Here is a 23789-nt window from a genome sequence, read left to right as displayed (position 1 = left end):
CTCAAACGCGCCTATTGTCCGAAGTGTTCCTATCGTGGGCCTCACATTACAAGCCCACAGTGCGGCTATTGTATCTCGACAAGGACCTTTCATGCACTCATTGCCAATACAAGCACGCATTGGCAGATCCACAGTGTAACAGTCAGCCTCATGCAGGTGTGGAAATTTCCACTGCTTTGTAGCACAAGTGTTGTAAATGAAAATAATGGATCTGGGATCACAAACAACCTGCTTAGAAAACGAGGCCAACATTGATACACACACACACACACACACACACACACACACACACACACACACACACACACACACACACACACATCTGTCCAGCAACACACACAATAGCTAACCATTCCTGTGGAGTTTTTGATTATTGCTATTGTTGTACGAGCTAACTTTGATGAGACAATAGCAGTGTGCTATCAAGGAATGGCGGCTTGGTCTAAGGAGAGGGAAGGGCTTCCCTTTGTACAGACTTATCTTCTCTTGGCCTTAAATCAAGGTTGCAGACCGAGCAGCATTCCTAACCCTTCCACCCCATACAACAGCCGACAGTGGCTCAAACCCATCCTACACAGTATCAGCTGTGTGGATTATATGTGTGGGGATATATATTATTAAGACTTCTAGTCATACACAGTTAGTCTAGTGAGTTATAGTTTACAGTATAGGCCCACACTGATACAAAAGAGACAAGCAGCAATGCCAAGATTCCCGTCCACACCCTGTCAGCTCATGGAGAGAAGCAGCTCTGTTTCCAAACTTTACCTCCTAACCTTAAATCTGTAGTGTTGGACACAGTGACAACCAACACAGCAGGGTGAGAAAAATGAAATTTGACACATCTTATTGCCAAAACTCTCTTATTAAGGAACATCATGAAGTCAATATGGCAGTTTGGAAAAGTTGTGAGAGTTTATGCGGCGGGGACTTCGAGTATTTCCCCCCCAGTCGCAGTCATCAGCTTCCGCATCATGCAACCGCTGGAAATAGTCAAGCTGCTATCAATGCCTTGGCTGCTGTTGCCCAATGGAGGGAGCAGGAGGGAGGAGGAGGGGGCCGGGCTGCACGCCCCTCAGGCTTTATAAAATTCCCTCATACATCCGCCTTGCGCCGCACGTTATAAACAAAGCAACGCGTCTGTCTCTGCAACACTTTGCGCAGTTTGAAAAGAGCGAGAAAAAAGTTTTTGGAGACTTTTTGTCATCTTCGGAGTGTTCGTTTCAGGACAATCACATTTATTCAAGAGGTACGTTTCTGCTCCCAATGATGACCTTATTTGCATGTTTCTGTTGTTTTCTAAGGGAATGGGTGCTCACTCAGTGTGTTAGTTCCGCAGCATGTCTGGACACGTTGTTGGTCCCGTTCCGCAGTGCAACTCCTTCGAAATGCAGTTTGGGAAAACTATGCTGTTTCAGTACACATGCGCCAATTTCATTCGTCCAGAAGTAGCAGAAACTGAAAACGCATAGAGCAAAATGTGTATTTCTGAATGTATTTAGATTGTTGTGCAAATTAAGGAAATGTAAAAGACAAGTTATGACTTGTGGAAAAAGTTTTTGGGAGGGCATATTGATATGTTTTGGAGTACTAACTAAAATACAAACACGAATGATGTGACATGCAGTTGTATAAAAAGTCAGGGCCCGCTTATGTGTCGAGTGTGAGCAGGTGCAGGAACGTGATCAAAGATCAACATCAGCTTTTCACACCGTGACACTGGAAACAAACACACGCACGCGCACAAGCAGGGCGCTTAATGCTAAATGTTGTAAATGTTATTATGAGAGCCATAACTGCATAACAAATCCTCTTTGTTTTCCTTGATGTAAAGAAAACAATCAAAAACATGCCTGGGGGTGTGGGCAGGGGGAGGGGATAGTGCTGAGGTCAAAACATTAATATTAAATTTATTAAGCCAACTTAATTTCAGTCTGCTAAAGATAGAAAGTATCTCCTCTATTGGTCACCAAAACAACATCGTATCCTGACCTGCTTTAATTTTCCAGCTAAGTTAATTCTAATGACCCCGCTAAGAGAGTAGGACCCTGATCTCAGAAGGACTGTAGATCTTTTTTATGAAGCAGGACATCTCACAATAAGCTGCTGCTTGAACTGGTGAATGTGCTGTAGCAATGGGGTTACCCACATTTTGATATCTTTTACAATCTGAAAATGTAGGTCTGTGACAGCTTAGTCCAGCAGGCCTGCTGCCGCCATGCTGATATTTCAGAACCAGGGATTTGACAGATTAAGCGAGTTCCCAAAGATTAGGGAAGCAATCATTGTTTCTGCAGATGGAAGCAACCGGCTTGTGGATTTACAACTATATTGAGGGAATGGAGGAAAGATGGTGATTGATGATTCTGGCTCCCTAATATAGAGACTCTCTGTCCAAATCTAATCAGTACATATGTTTCTCTCCCAAGCGAGCAGAGAAAGAGTTTACGCTGATGCGGTTTTGTAACTTGGATGTTCTGGCTTAAAGTAGTGTGCCATATTTCTGGATTTACTGAGGCAAAACAAGCACTAATGTGTAAAGTAGACGCCCTGCATCAGTGCTGTTGTTTTACTCTAAAGCTCAAGCCACTTGATCTCACTTTAAAGTGTAAACATTGGATTTTCAACAAGTCTGCTTTTCAGGAATCAACAAATAAAACCTAATCCTGAGAGTTATGGTTATTATAAATGCTTTGAAGAGTAATGGGTTATCAATTGGCTGTTAAGAGGATGAAGTCAAGTAAAGGCTTTATTATAATGCGAGGGACTTTGTGTTTATTTCAAAATCTTGTTTCAAAAATAGTGAAACCTTATCAGTCAGTATTTCACAAAAAAGGTATAGAATTTGTATTCTGTATGCAGTTCATCTTGGGTTACGCATTGGATCATCCCAGGCCTATATCCTCCCACCATTTCCTGTTCACGATTGCGTAACACAATCTAACTTCTGCCAGGCCAAAGCCGTGTCAGAGGATAGTTAGTTTTCTTCCCCACAGTCTGATTTTACACACACATGCACACACACGCACGCACGCACACACAGTTTCAATAGAGGATATGCATGGAATAACTGGTTTGACTCGGTTGAAGACAATATGTGACTGTTGCCAATGACACCAAGCCAGTTTTGGAGTGAAGCCAGTTTAAAGAGAGATCCCCCTGCTGATGCAGCATAAAATCCTTGTGAGAAAAAGATGCACAGCAAAAACCTTGAATCCCTTTTGATATATTGTATTTAGGTAGAATGCATCTCACTGATAATCTGAGAAAGAACATCTCTTCATCATTTATATGTATATTTTGAATGGAGCAATGTTTTTTCCATGCCAATCATTATATAACTCCTATTTGACCAATCATTACATAAGAGAATAGTCTCCGTGCTCGTATTGTAGTTTTTGGGATTAGGATCCTTTGGAGTTGTACTAAACCACTTTTCTTCCTTGCTTCATTTTGGCTAGGTGAGGCATTAGCTCAGCAAAGCAAACAATTGAAGGGACACCACTGATGTAAACAGCAGACGACCTAGTTGTCTCAGCCTGCTGCTCAGCCAGGATGTCTCTGTGCTGCCAATCTGCTAACAGGTGGTGATAGTGTTTGCAAATAGGCTTGAAAATAGGCTTAGAGGATTCCCCCGTGTTGATGCATGCACTGATCCATCCCTCCAGGCCCCCTCCCCCACATTTTCTAATCTGAAACGGCCTGAGTAGTTTTATTTTTCAACTTCATTAACATGACTTCACATGGCTGTGGAATCTCAACGGGGGCTGATCTCTTGCCCTCTCCAACAAAGCTCCTGCAGTGTGATGGCGGCCATGTTTCTCAAGGCCTCAACAGCAAAATGAACCTGTTGTTTGATACTCTTCTTCCTCCGTGCTATTGTGCGATCCGGCTGGCTCCGGTCTCTGTTCAGTGTGTGTGTGGCCAGAGCCAGTTCTGTCAGACATCCACACTGAAAAACTTCCTCTAAACGACCAACTTACCCCCTGACAGCAAGATCGCAGTCCTGGAGGTCGATGTTGATTAGCTGTCTAATGTGGCTGTATACAAAGACCAACGGAAAAACAGAGCACACAAAATAGATGGAATGAGTGTTGAAGGAGCAAACATAGCAACTGCAACCAAGCAGAAACCAAGACAAGCCGAAAAAAAAGTGAAAGAATATTGAGAGTGAGCTAGAGAGCCAGCGGAGGGCTGAAAGAGTACTGATGTATTGATGGAAACAAGGGTGTCTGTTGCTTCCTGGTTGTGTGTGTCCGTGTGTGGGTCAGTGAGGAAGAGAAGAGGGCAGGCCCCTGGTTCTCAGGAGCCACCAGAGCCAGTGGACAAAGAGGCCTTTAACTGGCTAATTTGATTTGTATGCAGAGTCTCAGCCGGCCTCCCACACAGCATCATGACCCACAGCACAATCGGACGCCTGGCTTCTTTTCACACCCGCCCTTCCCTTTTGTTTATTTGTCTTCCCTTTTTTAGTCTATTACTGTTTGTCTATCACTGTGTTCTTTCTTTTTTTTTTTAAATATCCCAAATCTTGAAACTATTATCAGCATAAATGTTTAGGCCACAGTACAGTACTTTATGTTTAGAAGTGGGATAATTCTCCAGAACTACCCCCTCTACTAGACCATTCTGCGTGTCCTCATTATGAATGTGCTTGCGTGTCTCGGTTGTGGGCGGTTCACAGGTGTGTCCCGTTATGTGGTCCGCATGTCAGGGCAGATCACAGCGGCAGTTTCTGCATGCTCCTTTTCTCTGTTTACCCGCGTGGGACTGTGCGTACGTGTGTGCAGTCACGTTCATAGTAGTGTCGTTTTGGGAGCTTTGTGTAAAACACGCCCCAAAGTTCAAGCAACCTATCAATGTCTGAGTCAGCCTACTATAGCTTACAACCTTTGCCACACCTTTTTGAAAAGAGGTTTGAGTAACAATATGACGTCTTAGTTCATTGAACAGAACACGCCTTTGGGAAAGGCCAAATTTTTACAAAACCAATTTCCCACACATTATCCATGATAACCTGAAGCGTCTTCAGGCTCAAACACCAGTTGAACCAGTCTCTCACAAACTACTCTGCTCTCTCTGACACCCAGGCTCTGCAGCTCTTTGAAATGGATGACATCCAGGTCGTTGAGTCCAAACCTCTGCTGGTTGACAGGGAACTGCCGGTATGTATTTTGAACAGAGCAAAGACAAACATTGTGTGAAAATAATTCTCAGAAAAAAACGATTTAGTGCTCTATTTCTGAGCTTTGCATGATTTGTACCTAACATGGTTGCTTGTATGGTTAATTAGTACAACTGTGGTTCAATCAGGTCGAGCATGTAATAATTCTGATTCTGCAGGTTGTGTTCACAAACAAATGTGATTTTAAATGTATATCTCTATCCCTCCTTTAATGGCTTTCAAAAAAATCTGAGCCACCAAAGTAACATATTTTGTGGAAAAATACACAAAGAAGAACTCAGAGCTCTCAGTAACATGCATGTTTACTCTTCATATGCATTAATCTTCATATGCATTAAGAAACCGTGACATGCAATCATGTCTGCCAAGTTCTCTTTGTTTGAGTAAATGTTGCAGTTCATTAGAAAATAGTAAAAACCATAACAATCTCACTTCTAGAAATTCATATTTGAGGACATGGATTTAAAAACTGCAGCAAAAAATATTAATTCTATTAACTATCAGACTAATTAAACAACTGATAAATAAATAGCACGCAAACCATAATATTCCTGTCAAAATTTAAAAAGTGAGCTTTTTAATCACGGCCAGCAACAGGGTGAAGAAATAAAGCTTGCTGATGGCTGTAAATTGCAAAAATCTCACATTTCTTATTTTCTTCACCAGATTAGATAAATCTATTTAGTCATGAGTAGGTTTCTGTGCTGCACAAGTTCTGAAGGTAGTTTGTTGACCTTTGATCACCACAAAGTTGTGTAGTTGAAGTGAAACTCAGTTTCTCATATGACAGACATATGGATGTGACAATACATTCAGTGACAGGATGGCGCCCTCAGGATATTAGATTATAGCATGTTTCAATGTAATTTAATTAGTTTTATATATTCATTACTCTGTTCTTTCCTCGCAGGGCTTGAGAGAGGCTGTGCTGCAGCTCGTTATCAAGGTATGTTTGCAGACACAAGAAATAAGATCCAGCATGTGTCATTCTCACCAGCTGTGAACCCAGCTACAATGTTTGAAGCCTGTGTTGACTAAAATTACTGATTGTATATACAAACTGTTTTATTCTATATCTTATTTTAGCTTGTTTGATACCATCTAGTGGTGGATAAAAATAAATGCGTTGCAACTAATCAACATAGTTCTCTCAGTGGTTCATCCATCATGGCGATGACCTTTCATCTGCTGTGATTTTATCAGGACTGAAATCTTATTGCGCCTTCGCTAATTCAGTCAGGTACTGAGCGCGATGAGATCTCCAGTGCATCAACCTGTTCTTGTGCCTCTCCAGCACATTGACACACACAGTTTAAATGGTATACGGGTACTGCTGAGTCTTGGGGTCTCCTAGCACCTTTTGAAAGCGCTCGCTAACTAACATTCAAACACTGTAGGCACAGCTACGAAAGCAATTTTGGGTTTAAGTGCCTTGAACAAGGACACATCGACAAGGGCTCGCGGAGCCGGGAATCCAACTGCTGATACTCTGATTGAAGGACGTCCCTGCTCCCCACTAAGTCACTGGTTGGCCGGAGTTCTTTCCCCAAGCTTTTCAAGAAGTAATTTACCTCTAAAGCCATCTGATTCACTTTGGTGTCACAGACAGGTTGGATGATCTAAACTAAAGTATCCAGGGCAAATGTTATGACATTTCTGTGGTGGCCAATTTTTCAACAATTATTCATGCAGGATTAGTTGACGGTGACACTATTGCAAGTTTACTCTTGACATTCACAGCACATGCATATGCACTTGTTGTGTTGCAGGATTATTTTGCCTGTGTATCCCACGTGTTTGACTGTAGAGGGGGAGGGTGGAGCGAGGCGCGGTGAATCCTTAGATGTTTTTATGTCCTCCTAAATGGGTTATATGGCTCATTGGATGTTCTTCCAGAGCACTCAAAACTGGTTTGAAAACGACGCAATAGATCATCTTGTAGACCTAAAGGTCTAATAAAAGGCAGACTATTGTGACCTATTGTGGCTTTCATTAAAAAGTCTTTGTTAAGCTCTTTCTAGCCTTTGCTGTTTACTTTTGAGGATTTTAGTTAAAGGTTCTTCAGTTGAGCCATTATTTTGGAGATGTTTTCTCAAATGTCTTCCCCTCCCCGATTCATTCAACATGTTTCCCCACTGATCACACACTCATATGTACTCATCATGTCAACCTCGTAGCCAATGCCCCTCTGTCTGACATTGGTTGATCCAATTTAGGGATCTCTCCATCTTGAGTTAGCTTGTTTTGACCAGCCTGCAGGGCGTCATGGGAGGCCGGGAGCTTAGGCCAACTGGTAAGTCGGGGGTATAAAGCACAGCTCCAAGAGCAGAGCTAGAAACTACAGAGGCTGCCCAACGGTTGGATCCTTCAGAGGCTTACTAACGTTTGGATCTATAGCTCAGAGAGCCATTGCCACTCATTTCTTCCAGTAGTGAGCAGAGCTTTACTCGTGCAAACATGGTTCTGGAGGATTCTGACATGGAAATGATTGTTGCTGAGATAGAAGTCTGTGTGAGTAGAAAACTGTTTCATTGAAATGTTTGCACTGAGTTATTCCAGTGCATTGGTGGATTATGCTCCCTGCTGGAGTTATAGAACAGGTTTTCAGCACTAAATATAAAATAGTTTTATATTTCTGATATTTGGCTTATTAGGAATAGACTGGATGCAAAATGTGTAAAATCATTCAAATGGTTTGGCAGTTGTTTTTTTGTTTGTTTTGGTGACTCGATTAAAACAAAATCAATTAAAATGTAATGTTTATTTTCTTTAAAAGTACAAGAGGCAATACTACATTCTGTGATCGCATCATTAAATATGAAGTTCTTTTGTGGTTAATTGGTCATTTATTTGTGTTTAACAGATGCATTTTAAATGCAATGAGGCAGTACATTTTTTTCCGGTTGGACATGTCTTTTTGCTGGACATAATGTTGAGGTGCAACAGTTGTCTCATCTTTGTAACTTCAAGCTGAATCTTTTGAGACATTTACTTGGAATATTCTTGAATGTTTTTTAGTCACATTTTATGCTAAGTTTGTTCTTTTTTGTTGAATCTGTAGGAGACGGATGTGGAGACTCCTTTTGGAAGAATCCACTGTACAATGAAGGGGGTTCCCAAGGGTGACAGACCAGTCATCCTCACCTTCCATGACATTGGACTGAACCGTAAGCTCATGTCAACTTATTCAGCTCGATATACGTGAAACATATGTTGCTGTGCCTAAAGCCTTGGATGTTTTGTATTACCGTACCATGTGGGACCAGATTGGGTCCACCAACCTAACTTTATCTTGTCTATTACATTACAATATCTTTTTAGTATTTTTGTGATTGTGTAAGACGACGAGGCACAGCATCTGAATGCTATACAAAACAAGTCTTGCACTTAGTCTCTGGTTACTGGAGGTAATTTCTACTTAAGTATCACTTATCCACCTCCACCACCTTTTCCTTTTTTTCAGAAAAAACCTGCTGGGACACGCTCTTTAACCACGAGGACATGTCAGAGATCATGCAGCACTTTGCCGTGTGTCATGTTGAGGCCCCCGGGCAACATGAGGGAGCTAACACCTTTTCCACTGGGTAGGTCAGACACATGCACATGCACACACACAAGCACTTAATGTATGTCAAGCAGGCTGGAAACTTTGACTCAACACTGCGGATGAACTTAAGACAACCTAAGTTTATATATGTGTTGTAGGGATGGGCGTTTATCTCGTTTAACTTAATCTCTGCTTTAAAGATGGGACTTTGCTTCATGTTAAAGCTACCTTTAGCTGAACATGATATGAGAATAGATGGCTGTTACAGGCTGATACCAACAATACAGAGGAAGATAGACCAGAGATTAGATAGTGGGTGTTATGAAATTCTTAACCATTAATTTGTAACCATAGGCTTGTTGTTTTTCAGATACGAGTACCCTTCAATGGACCAAGTCTCTGACATCCTCCCACTGGTGTTGAAGCACTTTGGGTAAATTGAGCTGCAGTTTTCACACTCACTCTTCACAGTCAAATTTAGGATTTTTTCTAACCTGTTGTTCTAACAGTATCCGTGTATGTTTGATCGCAGGCTGAAGACTGTTTTAGGAATGGGTCTTGGAGCCGGGGCATACATTCTGACCAGATTTGCTGTAAGTTTGTCCCTTCCCCTTATGAGTTTGAATTATTTTAGGATTAACAGAGCCAGCTAATGTGTTTTTTTGCTTTATGCTGATTTTGGCAATATAATGCTTCTTATTGCTTGAGCCTGCTGAGCCATAAAAGCCTCAGGAATGTTCCAGCTTATAACGAACATTGTGCACAGTAGGAAGTCTCACTGTGGATACAAGGCTGACAGAGATACAACTCCTTGCTGCAGCCTTCTCTGTAATAGGACTCTATCTATCTATCTATCTATCTATCTATCTATCGATCGATCTATCGATCTATCGATCTATCTATCTATCTATCTATCCTTGTAACACAAAATGCATCACAACATTTTTAATTGGAAAAAAAAGGAATGCAATCATGTTGAAGATTTACTCATAAAAACAACCCAAGAGCTGTTTTACACCACACAATTAACTAAAACTAATCCAAAACGCATGCATTTATCATAATGCAGCATTGTGTGATACAGTAATACATCACTGTGTGTGTGTGTGTGTGTGTGTGTGTGTGTGTGTGTGTGTGTGTGTGTGTGTGTGTGTGTGTGTGTGTGTGTGTGTGTGTGTGTGTGTGTGTGTGTGTGTGTGTGTGTGTGTGTGTGTGTGTGTGTGTGTGTGTGTGTGTAGCTGGACTACCCGGAGATGGTGGAGGGACTGGTGCTCATCAACATCAACCCATGTGCTGAGGGATGGATGGACTGGGCTGCCCACAAGGTAACACACATTGATAGCTCAAACATACACACATTAAGTAAAAAACATTGCCAGAAGCTACCGAAGGACTGAAGATGTTGGACTTCAACAACACAAATATAAATGCTTAAAGCTAAATATTTTCATGTCTGATTTCAGATCAGCGGCTGGACACATGCCATGCCGGACATGCTCATCACCCACCTCTTCGGAAAGGTATAAATTCCTAACTTTTGTTTTCTTCAGTGTGATGAATGAAGTCTATAGGTCTCAGTGATCTCAACATATTTGGTTTGTTTCCTCAGGAGGAGATCCACAACAACCATGACCTGATCGGAACATACCGCCACCACATCACAAATGACATGAACCAGTTCAACCTGCATCTCTTTGTCAAGTCCTACGAAAGGTAAATAAAACGCAGTCAGTCGACTATAACAAAATCAAGTAAAGTACAACTTAACAAATGGCAGAGTACCTTGTAATGAACAGAAATGGGAAGATTTTCTATAACACTGTGTATTTCTGTCTCTACAGTCGGAGGGATCTGGAAATTGAGAGACCAATTCCAGGAGGCATTTCCAAAACCCTCAAGTAAGTCATCGACATTTAAATCCCAATGTTATATAAAATATGACATTTCACCCATGCTGATGTGTCACGCATGTGTCTCCCTCATCCAGGTGCCCTTCACTGCTGGTGGTTGGTGACAGCTCTCCTGCTGTGGAGGCTGTGGTGAGTAGACACATTCGTTAAAAACAAAGCTCTAATAATGAGGCCCAAGATGTAAGATTAAATGCTTATGGACAACTATTTCACACAACTTAGTTGGGAACTGGAATCAAGTGACTCAGAGTAGTTTAATCTGTTCAAGGTGAAAGATTTGTGTGACTGTTTTAGCTAACGCCCAAAATCCCCCAAAGAGCATTGGATGTCCTATCATTATAAGTGATGCATTACAACTAGATTTTTAAGTCCAACACAATTTCACACTTTATCGCACGTTATTTTCCCATAGCAACTTATAAATTCAACCTGCAAAGTTTGATTACTAATCTTATCATATACTTTACTGAATAGATGGGTTTTATTTGTACTCACAGGTGGAGTGCAACACCAAGCTGGACCCAACAAAGACTACCCTGCTGAAGGTAAGCAGGCCTGTTTCTCCACCTTGTCGCTGCCTAAGCTCCTGTCCCATATTCTCATTCCTATCATAATAGCCTTGATGGAAACGCATCGGTTGATTATATTCCAGTGACTCAGCATTGACCTGGTGACATATTAACCAGGGGTAGGAAAGCTGAACGTGTTCTCGGAGGCGACGTGCGTAGCGTATCGCTTCTGAGGACACAATTTGCTGAACTGACCTACTTGTGTTGGCCCACGGCAACCTTTTATGATCCACAGCTGAAACCAAATGGCTGTTAGAGCTAAAATGGGTACCGTTTATTGGGGTTAACTGTTCAGGGTCGAGAAAATCACTGATTGGAGATAGCAGGGACAAGTTGTTTGACGTGTTCAAATGGGACATGTCCAGTTTTAATGGGTTGTAATGGCCACTGCTGTGCGACTATACAACATGCTAATAGCTCCTTTTGTGTTTTCCCTCCTCTCCTCAGATGTCTGACTGCGGAGGCATGCCTCAGGTTGACCAGGTATGTACCTCTGTGTTTGTGTGACAGAGAAAAGCTTTGCGAGACACTGTTTATGTTGTCGAGCAGGCTGTGCAGGGCTGGATAATCGCCGCAGAAGGGTCAGATGGACGGGTGGATGACATAAGAACCTTGCATTTAAGAGCATTAGCAAGTGGCTGAAATGAACCACAGTTGTCAGGTTGTAATCCCTCCACCATGCACAGCAGCTGTCATATCTCAGACTGAGCAGTGAGCTGCTGGATGAGAGATTGAATGTGTCACTTGTAAACAAGTGTGATAATTAGTGACAAGAAGACTAATCATCTCCTTACTTGTGTTTTTTTTTGCTCTCTGCAGCCTGCCAAACTGACAGAAGCTTTCAAGTACTTCATTCAGGGCATGGGATACAGTAAGTATTACACGCATCCAATAGTTTTACTTATTTGACATGCGTTTCACAGGCGTTTATTTTACAATTTGTGTAAGCAATTAAAATAAAGAATTGTACTCCAAATTACCATGAGTGTGCAGAGCTCACCCACATTCTCCTCTTCACCCCTGTGTTGGGTTAATAAATGACCTATGTACTCACGTTATCACTTTAACCTCAGGTCAACTCCAGCTTTTTGTGTACTGAAGAGTGTGTGCAATGAACAGCACTGGAAGAAGTAGGCCAATTTTAAAAAGTAGCACTGTTCGAGTAAAAATGTTTCATTCAAAACTGAATTAAAAAAGAGCATTTAAATGTTATCAGTCACATGTCATTATAGCATCGAAGTATAAAATACAGTCAGTTATGGTATTGTGAAATAGTATTATACCATTGGATATTCATTAGTGATACATACATGTATAAATAACATTTGAATGTGTTCAAAGAGAAGAGGAATTGATTCTAGTTTTGATTTTATATACTGTTGGCCTATCGTGGAGGCTCATTCAATTTTTTTACATCATAATCTGCACAGTAACAAGTAACTATTGTGTTCAGAAGTATGTAGTGGAGTAAAATGTACACCATGTCCCTCTTAATGCTCAGGAATGTTCTTAAATGTACTTGGTTAATTCACAGTAGCACTATAATAATCTTTAGTCAAAACGGTGCATTTTCTGAAGCATCCTCCGTCTCTCCCCTCAGTGCCCTCTGCCAGCATGACCCGCCTGGTCCGCTCCCGCACCGCCTCCGGCTCCAGCGTCACCTCCTTCGAGGGCAATCGCTCCCGCTCCCACACCAGTGAGGGAAACCGCTCTCGCTCACACACCAACGAGGGAAGCCGCAGCCGCAGCCACACGGCTGGCAACGCCGACCAAGCTGTGCCCAAGTCCACCGAAGTGTCCTGTTAAGTGAACCGTCACGCTCCAGGCACCCAAACCGCTCATGGTCCCATCGGCTTGTGCTGCGCTGCCCCTAACTGACACACACATTCCTCCGCACATACACACCAATTTGGAGGACGACGCATAAGTTAGCACACCTGGTATTGTAAAAAAACGCACAATGGTCACTCACCTGTAGACTATTCAGTATAGGTGAGATGACCAAATTTGAAATGCAATGCTTTTGAGTGGGAGTTCAGGGTCAGCTGTATGCCTGTTTGGTCATTCAGAGGGATTCTTACATGTTTGAGCAGAATATGCTCCTGAGCTCCTCGGGGTGTGTGTGTGTGTGTGTATGTGTGTGTGTGTGAACTTAGGGGCACCGCAGCATCTTGGGACACTGAAACAGAGAATGTCGGCGAAAGCTGTGGCGAAGAGTATACCAGCTTGTACATGTATCTCTCATAATCTCTCATGCATATTAAAACATGTTTAATTTCCATTTCTGCATTCCTGCATCACATTTTTACCATTTAATACAGCTTTCTCAAAAATACCTGACTGTAAATGACTGTATTCTGTTTTCACTGTAATTGTTTGATCATTTTTTCTTTATATTCCATGTTTGAAGTGTTGTCGTTTGTACGTGGGAGCACATTTGTAGATGTGGAGAGAGGCATTTGGATTAATAAAAAAAGGCTTTTTTTCCCTCCACAATTTGCTATGTAACTTTGAAAATTTAAGGGACAGAATTCAAGTACATCATATTCGTACAACAAATAGTATTTCACCTTGCCAATATCGATTACCCTTAAGTTTTTTTCACAAACATTTATTTTTTTATAACCACTATTCATTTGTTCACACTCTTTACATGAACAACACAGTCATTTTTAGTACATTCCAATGAGGCTTTATGCTTTGTAATGAATCAAAACAAAAAACTCAGAAGCTTTTACATTGTATGCTTTATTATTGGATCTTAGCTTCAGACATGAATGTTTTTTTTTCCTTTCTTTTTATGATGATTTCTATGCAATCAAGCACAATGGAACAAAGATGTGCCGTGGAAATGTTCTTTTTTTAGACGTGATGCTCCTATGTGGTTGTGGATTTTTGGGTGAGTGAAGTGATAGGTCCACATTTTAACATGAGGATAGCCATAGAACTTACCCAACACCTTGTTCTCCTTTATTATACTTGCACTACAGCAACATTTAGCTTTATAGATCACATACACAGCTTTGTAAAGATGTGAAATACAACCATCTAATGCTCTAGAAAAGCATTAAAGTGACATAACAGTTTGTATTTATTAAAAAAAGTACAATAAAAAACTTGTAACTGATCCTCCCTGATTCTGTCATTTTTATTTGGACATGCGGTCTTGAAATAAGGTTTTGTCTTTGGCACCTTAGTCCATGTCTTTTTTAACAGTTCTTATAAAGTATATTTTAGTAAAGTAGTAAAGCCTTATCTAAGTTGACTTGTTAGTTTAAGGACAGACAATGTCGACTGTTTTTGAAAGCACATCAAGAACACTACAAATGTTATTTCATTTGCAAAAAGCTACATAAATAAATTAAGGACACACTATTTCACACACTCACTGGCTGAATATTTTATTCATTTGCAAAGCAGTGCTTAAAATATTCTTCAAAAGCACATCATGCTTTATGAATCAAATCTGGAGGCACATATATACTTCATATTTACAGATTTTTCCAATAGGAAAAAAAGAGCGTAAGAAAATCCCTTGTACATAATCATAGGCATCACAAAAATACAAGATTGTGTAAGAAAAAGAAGCCAGGAACTAGGCAGGAAGCTCCCACAGGCAGAGCGCGTGATCGCCGCCTGTTAGTTCATGATTTCTGGGTGACTATAATAACTCTCCAGCTCGGCAAAGATGTCGTTGGGGTTTTTGCAGCTGAGGTTGCAGAAGCAGGCCTGGACCCACAGCATCTTCCAGGTGAACCCTGTCCCGTTAGGACACTCAAACTCCACGTCGATGGTTTTGGACTTGTAGGGGATGCAGCAGCGCTCGTCCGTGCAGACGCCGCAGTATTTGGGCCTGTACTGCTTCCTGCTGGTGCAGCCAGAGATGGTGAGGTTGGAAGACAGCTCTTCCCTGTAGATGTTCAGACACTTCTTTCCCGGCTGATAGAGGGAGGTAGTAGAAAGGTGTAAAGTCTGGGAACCTTTTTAACATCCAGTTTATATCACGTATAAGATATTAAATGGAACTACGACCTTGATGTGTTTGGTGATGTCGACCTCACAGGGCCGCAGGTTGCACAGGCGAGACTCTTTGACCAGCTCACACTCGTCGTTGGCGTTGGAGATCCTCAGGGACAGGCCGCGACCACAGCTCCTTGAGCAAGGGCTCCATGAGGTAGTCTGGGTAATGCAGTTCTTGTGCCAGCTCCTGGTCTCAGCTGGGGAAGCTGGAAGTGATGTAAATAGATCATGTGTACAAACCGCGACACTTAACTTAGTTTTTCATACACACTGATACATCTTAGTTCTATTTAGATAAAGAACAAATAAATACCATATTGTTAAGGGATAAAGATATCAACATACAAGTTTAAAGTGACAACAAAGAAAAGTCAAAAGGTCCTGAAAACTGTTTAAAATGTTTTAAGAAATGTACTGATTTGAGGGGCAAAATAAGGACAGTTTCTATATTTGTAATATTTCACCAAGAGAAGCATAGGATCTTCCTGTTTTAATCTAAATTGCCAAGTAATCTGGATCTGATCTATATAATTATACAAAACAAAGAGGTCTTCTTGTACAATGATCCTCCACAGCACTGCTACAATAATGAGACACTAAACTTGACATGATACAGAAACTGGTTGAGGGCTTCCACAGGAAAGGATTGGTCTGCCCCTGCACACACACACACCCAAACATAACATAACATAACAACAGATGTTTCTACTGCCAATTTCAAACACAGCTGCTGCTACAAATCCAATCGTATCCATCCATGAAAAACAATACAAATTCTTTCTTTTCCTAAATTGAAATTAACAATATATTATATTACATCAGAAATATCCAAAGAGTTGAAGCTATATGAAGTCAATTTTGAATACTTTGCATTCCTTGGCCTCTTACAACTTTTTACATGTACAATATATGCAACTGTACATGTAATGATATCGTACAGAACAGTCATTTAACAAGCCAGCTGAATATGTATTAGTTTATTTAACCATATTTAAAAAGCAAGGACAATGCTCAGTTGTTGTGTTACTGTGCATTTCCTTTCATTTACATTGCCTTAATGGTTTCAGACTCAACTGTGAACTGTGATGCATTTCCATGGACTGGAAGGTAATCAGGGGACTTGGCAGAGTTATTGTTAGTTAAAAAAAGGAGTTTGCATGCTAAAGCCCAACTTTACCGAGTAACAGAGTACCCCGTTGTGTGTGCATGTAAATATCCAGAGAGTCCTACCCTCTACTGCGTGTCGTGGTGCCGTCTTGCGCCCTCTTTTGGGTTCATCACAGATCCATTGCTCACAGCATTGTCCCCTGACTTTGACCCGGCGTGGGCTTTGGCACCACACCCGCGGAGGCTGTGACTCCGTGCACACCCCCACACAGCCGATGGCACCGTTCACACACACACACTGGTATTTACAGCTGGGCTTGAAGCTCTGCCCGTTACGGTAGATCACGCCATCATGTTCGCAGCCTGTTCCCACCATATCTGGCAGAGAGAAATGACAAGCAGTCGCATATTATATGGACATCAACGCATACTGCAAACCCCTGGACGCTTTATTAATGTCATAGGCTTTATGATCCAAATTGTTCTGAATTTATTTATTCTTAGAGGTAAAAATGTGAGTTATAAGATAAATTACTTTGTGGTTTGTACTTTCTGTTGCAGGCCGATATCACACAATAGCAATGCTGTAAATAATGGAATGGTAAAATGTCATATTTATTTTGAAAGTGTGAAAAATCAAATGTTTAAATAAAGTAGCACTAAAAATGTTTTGCATTTCATTGAAATATAATTTTCCATGTGTAATCATCCCTAAAACCTATTGAATGCAGGTTTATGATGTCAACGAGTACCTTCCAGAATACAAACCACTTCACATTTGTAGACATGCAGCTGTTGTTATTCTATTTTAAGTGATTTCATTCAGAAGGAAATCCTTCTGTCAGCAGCAAACTCTGCACATAAGTATATGCTGTCAAAACGCCTCATGCAACTATGAACGACTGACACTGAAAACCCTAAACCAGATGAGGTGAACGACTGGCTTGTATGCTGCAGCCCGTGGTGCCAGGCAGACGACCTTCAACCACATCAGTGACATCTGTGTTGTTGCTACGACAACCAGCATTGACATGGCAGCAAACAGCTGCGTGTTTCTTGTAATCTGTGCTGCGGTGTGGACAGTGACTCGAAAATACATCGGAAAATAAACTCAAACCAGCTGTGTAAAATCTGTTGTTTGTTTTGTCGGTTTCGATGAGTGACACTTACATGCACACACTCCTTTTTCGTACCTAGGCTTGTCCGAGCTGTAGTCACAGTACAGTCCCTTGTGGTAGTCGCATGTGTCGGCCTCGTTGCACACCTCGCCCACCTGGCGGGCGCAGGCCTTGCAGCAGTCACAGCCGTCCATGAGCAGACTCACGCCCGGCGGACAGGCGGGGGCGACTTTGGGGCAATCGCAGGGCCACTTGCAGTACTGCGTGCGATTGTACAGGTCTGCAGCTGGGGATGTGACGGCTGCCGCAGGCGGCATGGCAGTGGAATTCTGGGAGTAGGCCTGGAGAGAGAAAAATTGACCAATTAAGCCTAAAGGACTATCTTAAAAATGAATGCAGTTTAACTAATCAATTTCACTAAAAATCATGTTTTTGTGCACAGTATGACCATCAATTCATCTCTGTACCACCATGAGTGAACCCTGAAATACAGTATTATCTTTGGTCACACAAAGTGCAGAATGAAAATGGCATCTTTTATTACAAGAAAGGTATTTGAGTTCATGTGCCGAGGCAATATTCTTAATATACTTGATCCTGAATTCTTTCATATCCTGCCCAAATAAACTTCACTGCTTACACAGGGAAACACACAGTGGCTTGCTAACATCATGTTGTGCAATAAATCAATTAAGCCGATACAAATTAATAAAAAAAATCCAGTGGAGATAATCTCATAAAAGCAGTTACATAGTAAAGTCTTGTTTGTGCTTAACAACATTTAAAATCTGCAACTGTGCTGAGCTGTCACAAAATTCTGCCAATGAAACTTAATCATCACCCCCCCCCCCTCCTTCCCTCCAGTTTTGACTCTCACAAGCTGCTCTGTGAAGCCAAGATCACTCAGTAAACAGCTCTGCGGTTCTTAAAAGCAGATGGTCTCACTGAAGTAGGGGCCACATGAGCCACATTAACATCCAAGCAATTGGACGTGAATTTTGGACAGTGGATGCACAAGTCATAGCAGAAGAAGCCTGTCTTTTGTTTAATTCAGAATGTGTTATGATAATAGATATCCCTTTTGAGAGGTCAAATTCAGTTCTGCTTGTTTTGAGAACACAGCATGCTTGAGAAGAATGTCAGAAGATGGTCTCTGCGTCATCGTCTAGGGAGCGAGACTGAGGAATGCTTTCCAGGCAAAGAACAGTTCAAACTAATATGGAACTTTTTTGGCAAAGATCAGAGTATGCCAATTTTCACTCGACTCATATGAGGTAATAATCATTTAACAGTTTTAATTATTAAGATACTTTGGACCTGTCTCAATAGATGAGGCAAATAATCCACTGAAGGTTTTATACTCATATGTCATAATATCATCCTTATCGTCAAAGCATTTCACTTCAGTAAGTAGCTGATCCATTAAAGAAAACATGTGGACACACACACACACACACACGCACACACACACTCACTCACTCAAATACTGTGCATTGGCCTAAAAGCTAATGCACATGAGTTTTAATCAGGGCCGTAGCACTGAGCTATTCTTCAGAAGAGTTCATTCAGACCACACTTATCAGGCTATTTAACAGAGAAGGAAGAACACAAACAAACACAGCTCTAAAGCTGTCCATCACTCCAACAAAGACAAATAAAAGTTTCATAAGCTCATGTGATAGGTTAAGCCTGATGACGTTATCTTTTCTGACTGTGTGGGAAAGGGTGGGGTAACAGAGAAACAGATATTTCATGAAACTTAAGCAAGACTACAAGCAGAGAAAGACACTCCAATAATTGGATGATCTCAAAATATTCATATTTAAATATTTGAAACACAACCATTAAATATCTTTATCTCTTTGAAAATGTTTCTACAATATAATCATATTTTGGTGATGGCCAGTTAATGGTAATGGTCTTTTCTTTTTCTGAAAAGTGAAAAAGACTGATGACCCTCCTTCCTTTGCTGATTTTATCTTTTTACTTCTGTCAGACCAGACGACCTTCAACCTCTGCACCAGGCATGGACGAACTCTTCAGGAAGCGGAAAACATTTGAAAAAGGACACTTTTTTCCAAAAAGGCCAAGGGGAAATAGACACACAATCACTGAGGTATTGTTTTCATAAAATCCCTCCACAGAGGCTTGTGACATTTAACGGAAGGAAACATGGCTTTAAAAAGTTTTAAAATGCACCTGTTACTACATTACATTTCACTTTCAGCTAAAAGTATAACAATAGTATTCCATATGAAATAATGTAATAGCATTGCTTAATTTCTAAATGAAGTAATTCAAACATAAAGTACTTTCCTTTGCTAAATGGATCTAAAAATTGGCAAAACAGAGAAAACTGCATTTTGTTGAAATAAATCACAGTTTGTATGTAGTTTACCAGCATCCTGTATTTAAAAACTGAGCCACAGACTGATACATAGATAATAGGGGAATGTGGAACACATTATCCATCCACAAGGTGGCCCTAAAGGGAAACAAAGGAGGAGTGAAGTTTGTTCAGTTTTGCCACTGGCAGCATCTCAACTCTGAGATGAAGATGACAAAACGACGTCTCTTCAGAAACATGTAGAGGGAATGATGGGTTCCTTTTAGCCAGAACATTTAATCAAGCTTACTTTACAAACAAATATATTTTTAATGTGTTACCTCGAACGACGAGGTTACCACAAACTCGCCACTGAGTATCAGCTCCCACAAAAGTCCCGATATGGATTCAACAAATACGTCATGTTCTTTTGTGCAAGAGCTTTACAATTGAACTGTCAAAAGTCAATAAAACTTACTGTAAAGTACTAAAACACACTAGATGTCATGATAGTTAGTTTAAAGCTTGGTATATAGTGTAACCTTAATCGAAACACTAACACTAATAGGATATAAATGGACATTATAGAGATGCACATTTCCAGAATAACCTCACAACTAATCTGCATCCTGGATGTGAGCTCAGTATGCAGATTCAAATTAATTTACACACAAATTTACACATACACAAAACAACTCTAGCTTCCATCCCACCTGTTGAATCCCGGCTGCAGTTAGAATCCACACCAGGAGCCAACTCATCACTGGTGAGGAACTGCAAATGCATCGACTCCTGAATAAGTCCCGTCTTAAACGCACGACACGCGGCTCTCCACAGGTGAGCTACATCCTCCTCGTCCCGTCGCTGCTCGGCCGTGCACCTCTGTCTGCGTCCGCTCCGGGCTGAAGCCTGTTAAAGCGTGGGGGCTGACGTAAGGTCTGAGTGGACGAGCCCCGCATGCCTCTGACAGGGACGGACGGTTTCCCCTGATTCCCTCCGTTCCACTTTCCCCCGATCCTCCTCCTCCTCCTCCTCCTCCTCCTCTCCGGTGGTTAAAGGGCGTGTCTGAAAACCCAAAGACACTCTGGGCGACAGAGGTCCCCACGTGCTGCTCACATGAAGAGTTATAAATTGCTTTAATTTCTTCTTCCCATGTTGGCCGTGAGAGATCCCGAATGAGCTAAATGCTGGTGACCGAATCCACAGTTCTCAAAGGTGCAAAAACACATTCAAAATTATTTTTAAAACTTTATAGTGCCCAATTTCAGCTTCCCTCCACAACACGTCTCTAAATGTGCAGAATATATGGGCGTGAGAATGTTTTAAGACATACCAGAATAAATTAAATGTGTACACTAAACACCTCAACAGCTCACATTGTCCCAGTGGGCTTGGTTGTTGTGCACATGTTGTATACTTGCATAGTGTAACTGAAAAATCTGAGCCTAAGATGACACTTTTTCATCTTTGTATACCTTATTGTATTGCCCTGGATTGCAATCTACATATTGACCATTTATTTCCCTCAAATAAAGCCCCAAAGAGTCACTGAGGTTTCATTAGCATCTCATCTTATCTGAGGCCACTCAGCTGTAGCCTTAACGTGAATAATGTGCACTGCACACACATTATTTATACAAAGTGAATAAATATACTCTGCAGGTGGCCTACATCCTACAAACAGTACCTATTTTAGGGCTGGGTCTGGTCTGGTCTGCAGATGTTAAGTTTGAATCAATGATGTCATCTATCTCAAAGTCTGCTTCTTTGCTTTCCTTTCCTTTTCCTGGAAATACTCATGATTGCCGTAAGATTTCCACTTTACCCTGCATACATATGGAAAATGTCTTTTGTCCCAGTAATGCTGCACGTCTCGTGTCAGTGGTCTGCTGACGCAAATATCACTGAAAATGATCTAAACTCTGTTACAATTATACGCATTGTTGGCAACACACACACACACACACAGAAAGTGATAGATGAGAAATGAGCACTTTGTCAAGGAACAAGGTGCCCCACGTCTGAACCCCTATTATTTACAGGCATTCTTCTAAATCCCTGTCAGGGAGCTGTCAGTCTCTGAGCTGATCTGAGCAGCGCTTCTCTCTCTGCTCTGACCGAGACGACCTGATCCGACTACACAGCACAATGTACCCTCTCTGTGTCTCTGGTGCTCTCTCTCTCTCTCACGCCTCAATTTCTCTTCATATTTACTTTTCCATCTGTCACTTTCTTTTGCTCTCTTTCTTTCCCCCACTTCAATCCATTTCCATCCACTAGTTCAGCTCAGTTTATGTACAAAATGTTATTCTTGATATTTGATTTTTTTGTTTCCTTAGTAATCTTTGTTTTTGTACATTATTATTATTATTCCTAAAGTATTGTAATGTTTTTTTGAATTTCAAATTCATGCAATATGAACCCTCTGGGACTAAATGTAGAAGTTTGAAGTCTTCTTAAGACAGTATCAGTTTTCACATTTTATTCTCTGTGTTGTCTCAGGAATACATGAACCCAGAGAGATTCCCCTTTCCAAGAAAGAAATAGCTAAAATTGGTCACATATATAACCAACTAACAAATCGATCCAAAGGTCAGTGAGCTCTTTTTAAGACAACCAGAAATAGAAAACAACTTGAAAAGTAGAGCAGTTCTGTCATTCATTAATGGAGACTAAAAACAAATCTTCTTTCAAAATCCAAAGACTTGTGTGCATAACTCAATTCCTCAGTGTAATCCGATAAAATCTCTCTACTTGTCTGTTTAAAACTGGGTCTCTCACACACTAAAGGAAATTGCCATCCTCCACTGAAACAATACAGAGACGGTAAAGAAAGGTTTCAAACCACAGGTGGTATCATTCACACTCATGCCAGCATCTGTCCTTCATTTGTCTGATATGATAGTGGTAGTTAGTGTTAACTGCAGAGCTTCACGTGGACCTTTATGCATCATTAGGTGACGTCAATCAAAGCAGCACTGCGTGCCAACTTGTCTGTGTTATCCACACCCTTATTGTGGTGCATTTGGCAACAATATGTCATAATGAAAGCCAGATCTGAGGTGACCACTGCTTTGTTCTCACATGAAGTGGATATAGGGCTCAGTTGGTCAGCTGACTTGAATTCCGAGTCTTTAATGATTTAGTCAAAGTTTAAAGGTGAAGGTTGTTTAAGGAAAGGCTTAACAGGGAGTGAGAGCAGAAACAAAGAGCTCATTTATTGTCTTACAGCATTAGTTGGACATTTTGGAAAAAACGTTCAATTGATATTTTACCAAAAGTAAAATTAAAAGATTCATACCAGTCTCGCCTGTCTACAAAATAGAAAGCTGAATCTGGCAGGAGATTGTCTTATCTTAGCATATAGACTGGGAAGGGGAAATAGCTAGCTTGCATGGTGCAGTTGAAAGGTCACACATCTGACTACAGGACTGTCATTTACTTTTACATTGTGTTTGTTTAAGGCCATAACCAAACTATTTCCTTGTCATCACTGTGAGGTTATCAGGCAAGTAGCTACCTCCTAAAAAGGGTTTTTGCTTATTGGTATGTTGACATTTTGTTTAATGTGTTTGAAACATTGAAACATTTAGAGGCCCTGGTAGTTAGTTTGCATCTATCAGAGCCACATGCAAGTTGTTTTCCCTAGGAACCAGTCTTGATGCTAAAGCTGATTCTAAGCTAACAGGCTGCTTGTAGCTTATTCAGTGGAGCCTATATGAAAGAGCTTAAGTGTGACATATTTTATATTGTAAGACAACATCTCTTGAGCTTGTGTAAATCACAGACATGATTTAAGGCATCAAACGGAAAACACATTCAAGAGGCCCGTTGACTTTAAGATGGAGGAACCGGATGCGCAAAAATGCTAACTCATTTCCGGGTTTTAGGACTCATTCCTGCAGAACTCTATTTTTTTAGGCCTTTAGTTGGATTTATTGGTTGGAGAGCTGAACACACTTAGACATGTTTCTGTCACTCATTCATTTGTATTTTCTCAAAGTCTC

General features: G+C 41.0%; 2 protein-coding genes across 2 annotated transcripts; one reads left to right on the top strand and one right to left on the bottom strand.

The window, feature by feature from the left end:
• The first annotated feature begins 1101 nt into the window (after positions 1 to 1101).
• ndrg1a (N-myc downstream regulated 1a) lies at positions 1102 to 14338 on the top strand. Its single transcript, XM_068575124.1, has 16 exons — positions 1102 to 1249; positions 5091 to 5165; positions 6096 to 6131; positions 8247 to 8352; positions 8649 to 8769; positions 9103 to 9165; positions 9265 to 9325; positions 9971 to 10057; positions 10196 to 10252; positions 10342 to 10445; positions 10574 to 10630; positions 10720 to 10771; positions 11140 to 11187; positions 11659 to 11694; positions 12031 to 12082; positions 12812 to 14338. Exons 2-16 carry the CDS (start codon positions 5109 to 5111, stop codon positions 13015 to 13017), a joined length of 1143 nt encoding a protein of 380 aa, XP_068431225.1. The 5' UTR covers positions 1102 to 1249; positions 5091 to 5108; the 3' UTR covers positions 13018 to 14338.
• ccn4a (cellular communication network factor 4a) lies at positions 13822 to 20742 on the bottom strand. Its single transcript, XM_068575125.1, has 5 exons — positions 20496 to 20742; positions 17509 to 17797; positions 16462 to 16716; positions 15244 to 15437; positions 13822 to 15150 (listed from the first exon to the last, which is right to left on the bottom strand). The coding sequence occupies exons 1-5, from the start codon at positions 20541 to 20543 to the stop codon at positions 14851 to 14853; spliced, it is 1086 nt and encodes a 361-aa protein (XP_068431226.1). The 5' UTR covers positions 20544 to 20742; the 3' UTR covers positions 13822 to 14850.
• Positions 20743 to 23789: the final 3047 nt, after the last annotated feature.

Source organism: Clinocottus analis, unplaced genomic scaffold, assembly GCF_023055335.1.
Source record: "Clinocottus analis isolate CAN_PGR_092001 unplaced genomic scaffold, fCliAna1.0.p SCAF_14, whole genome shotgun sequence".
NCBI lineage: Eukaryota > Metazoa > Chordata > Actinopteri > Perciformes > Cottidae > Clinocottus > Clinocottus analis.
Note: the sequence above shows the minus strand (reverse complement) of the source record. Positions and strands in the feature narration are given on the sequence as shown.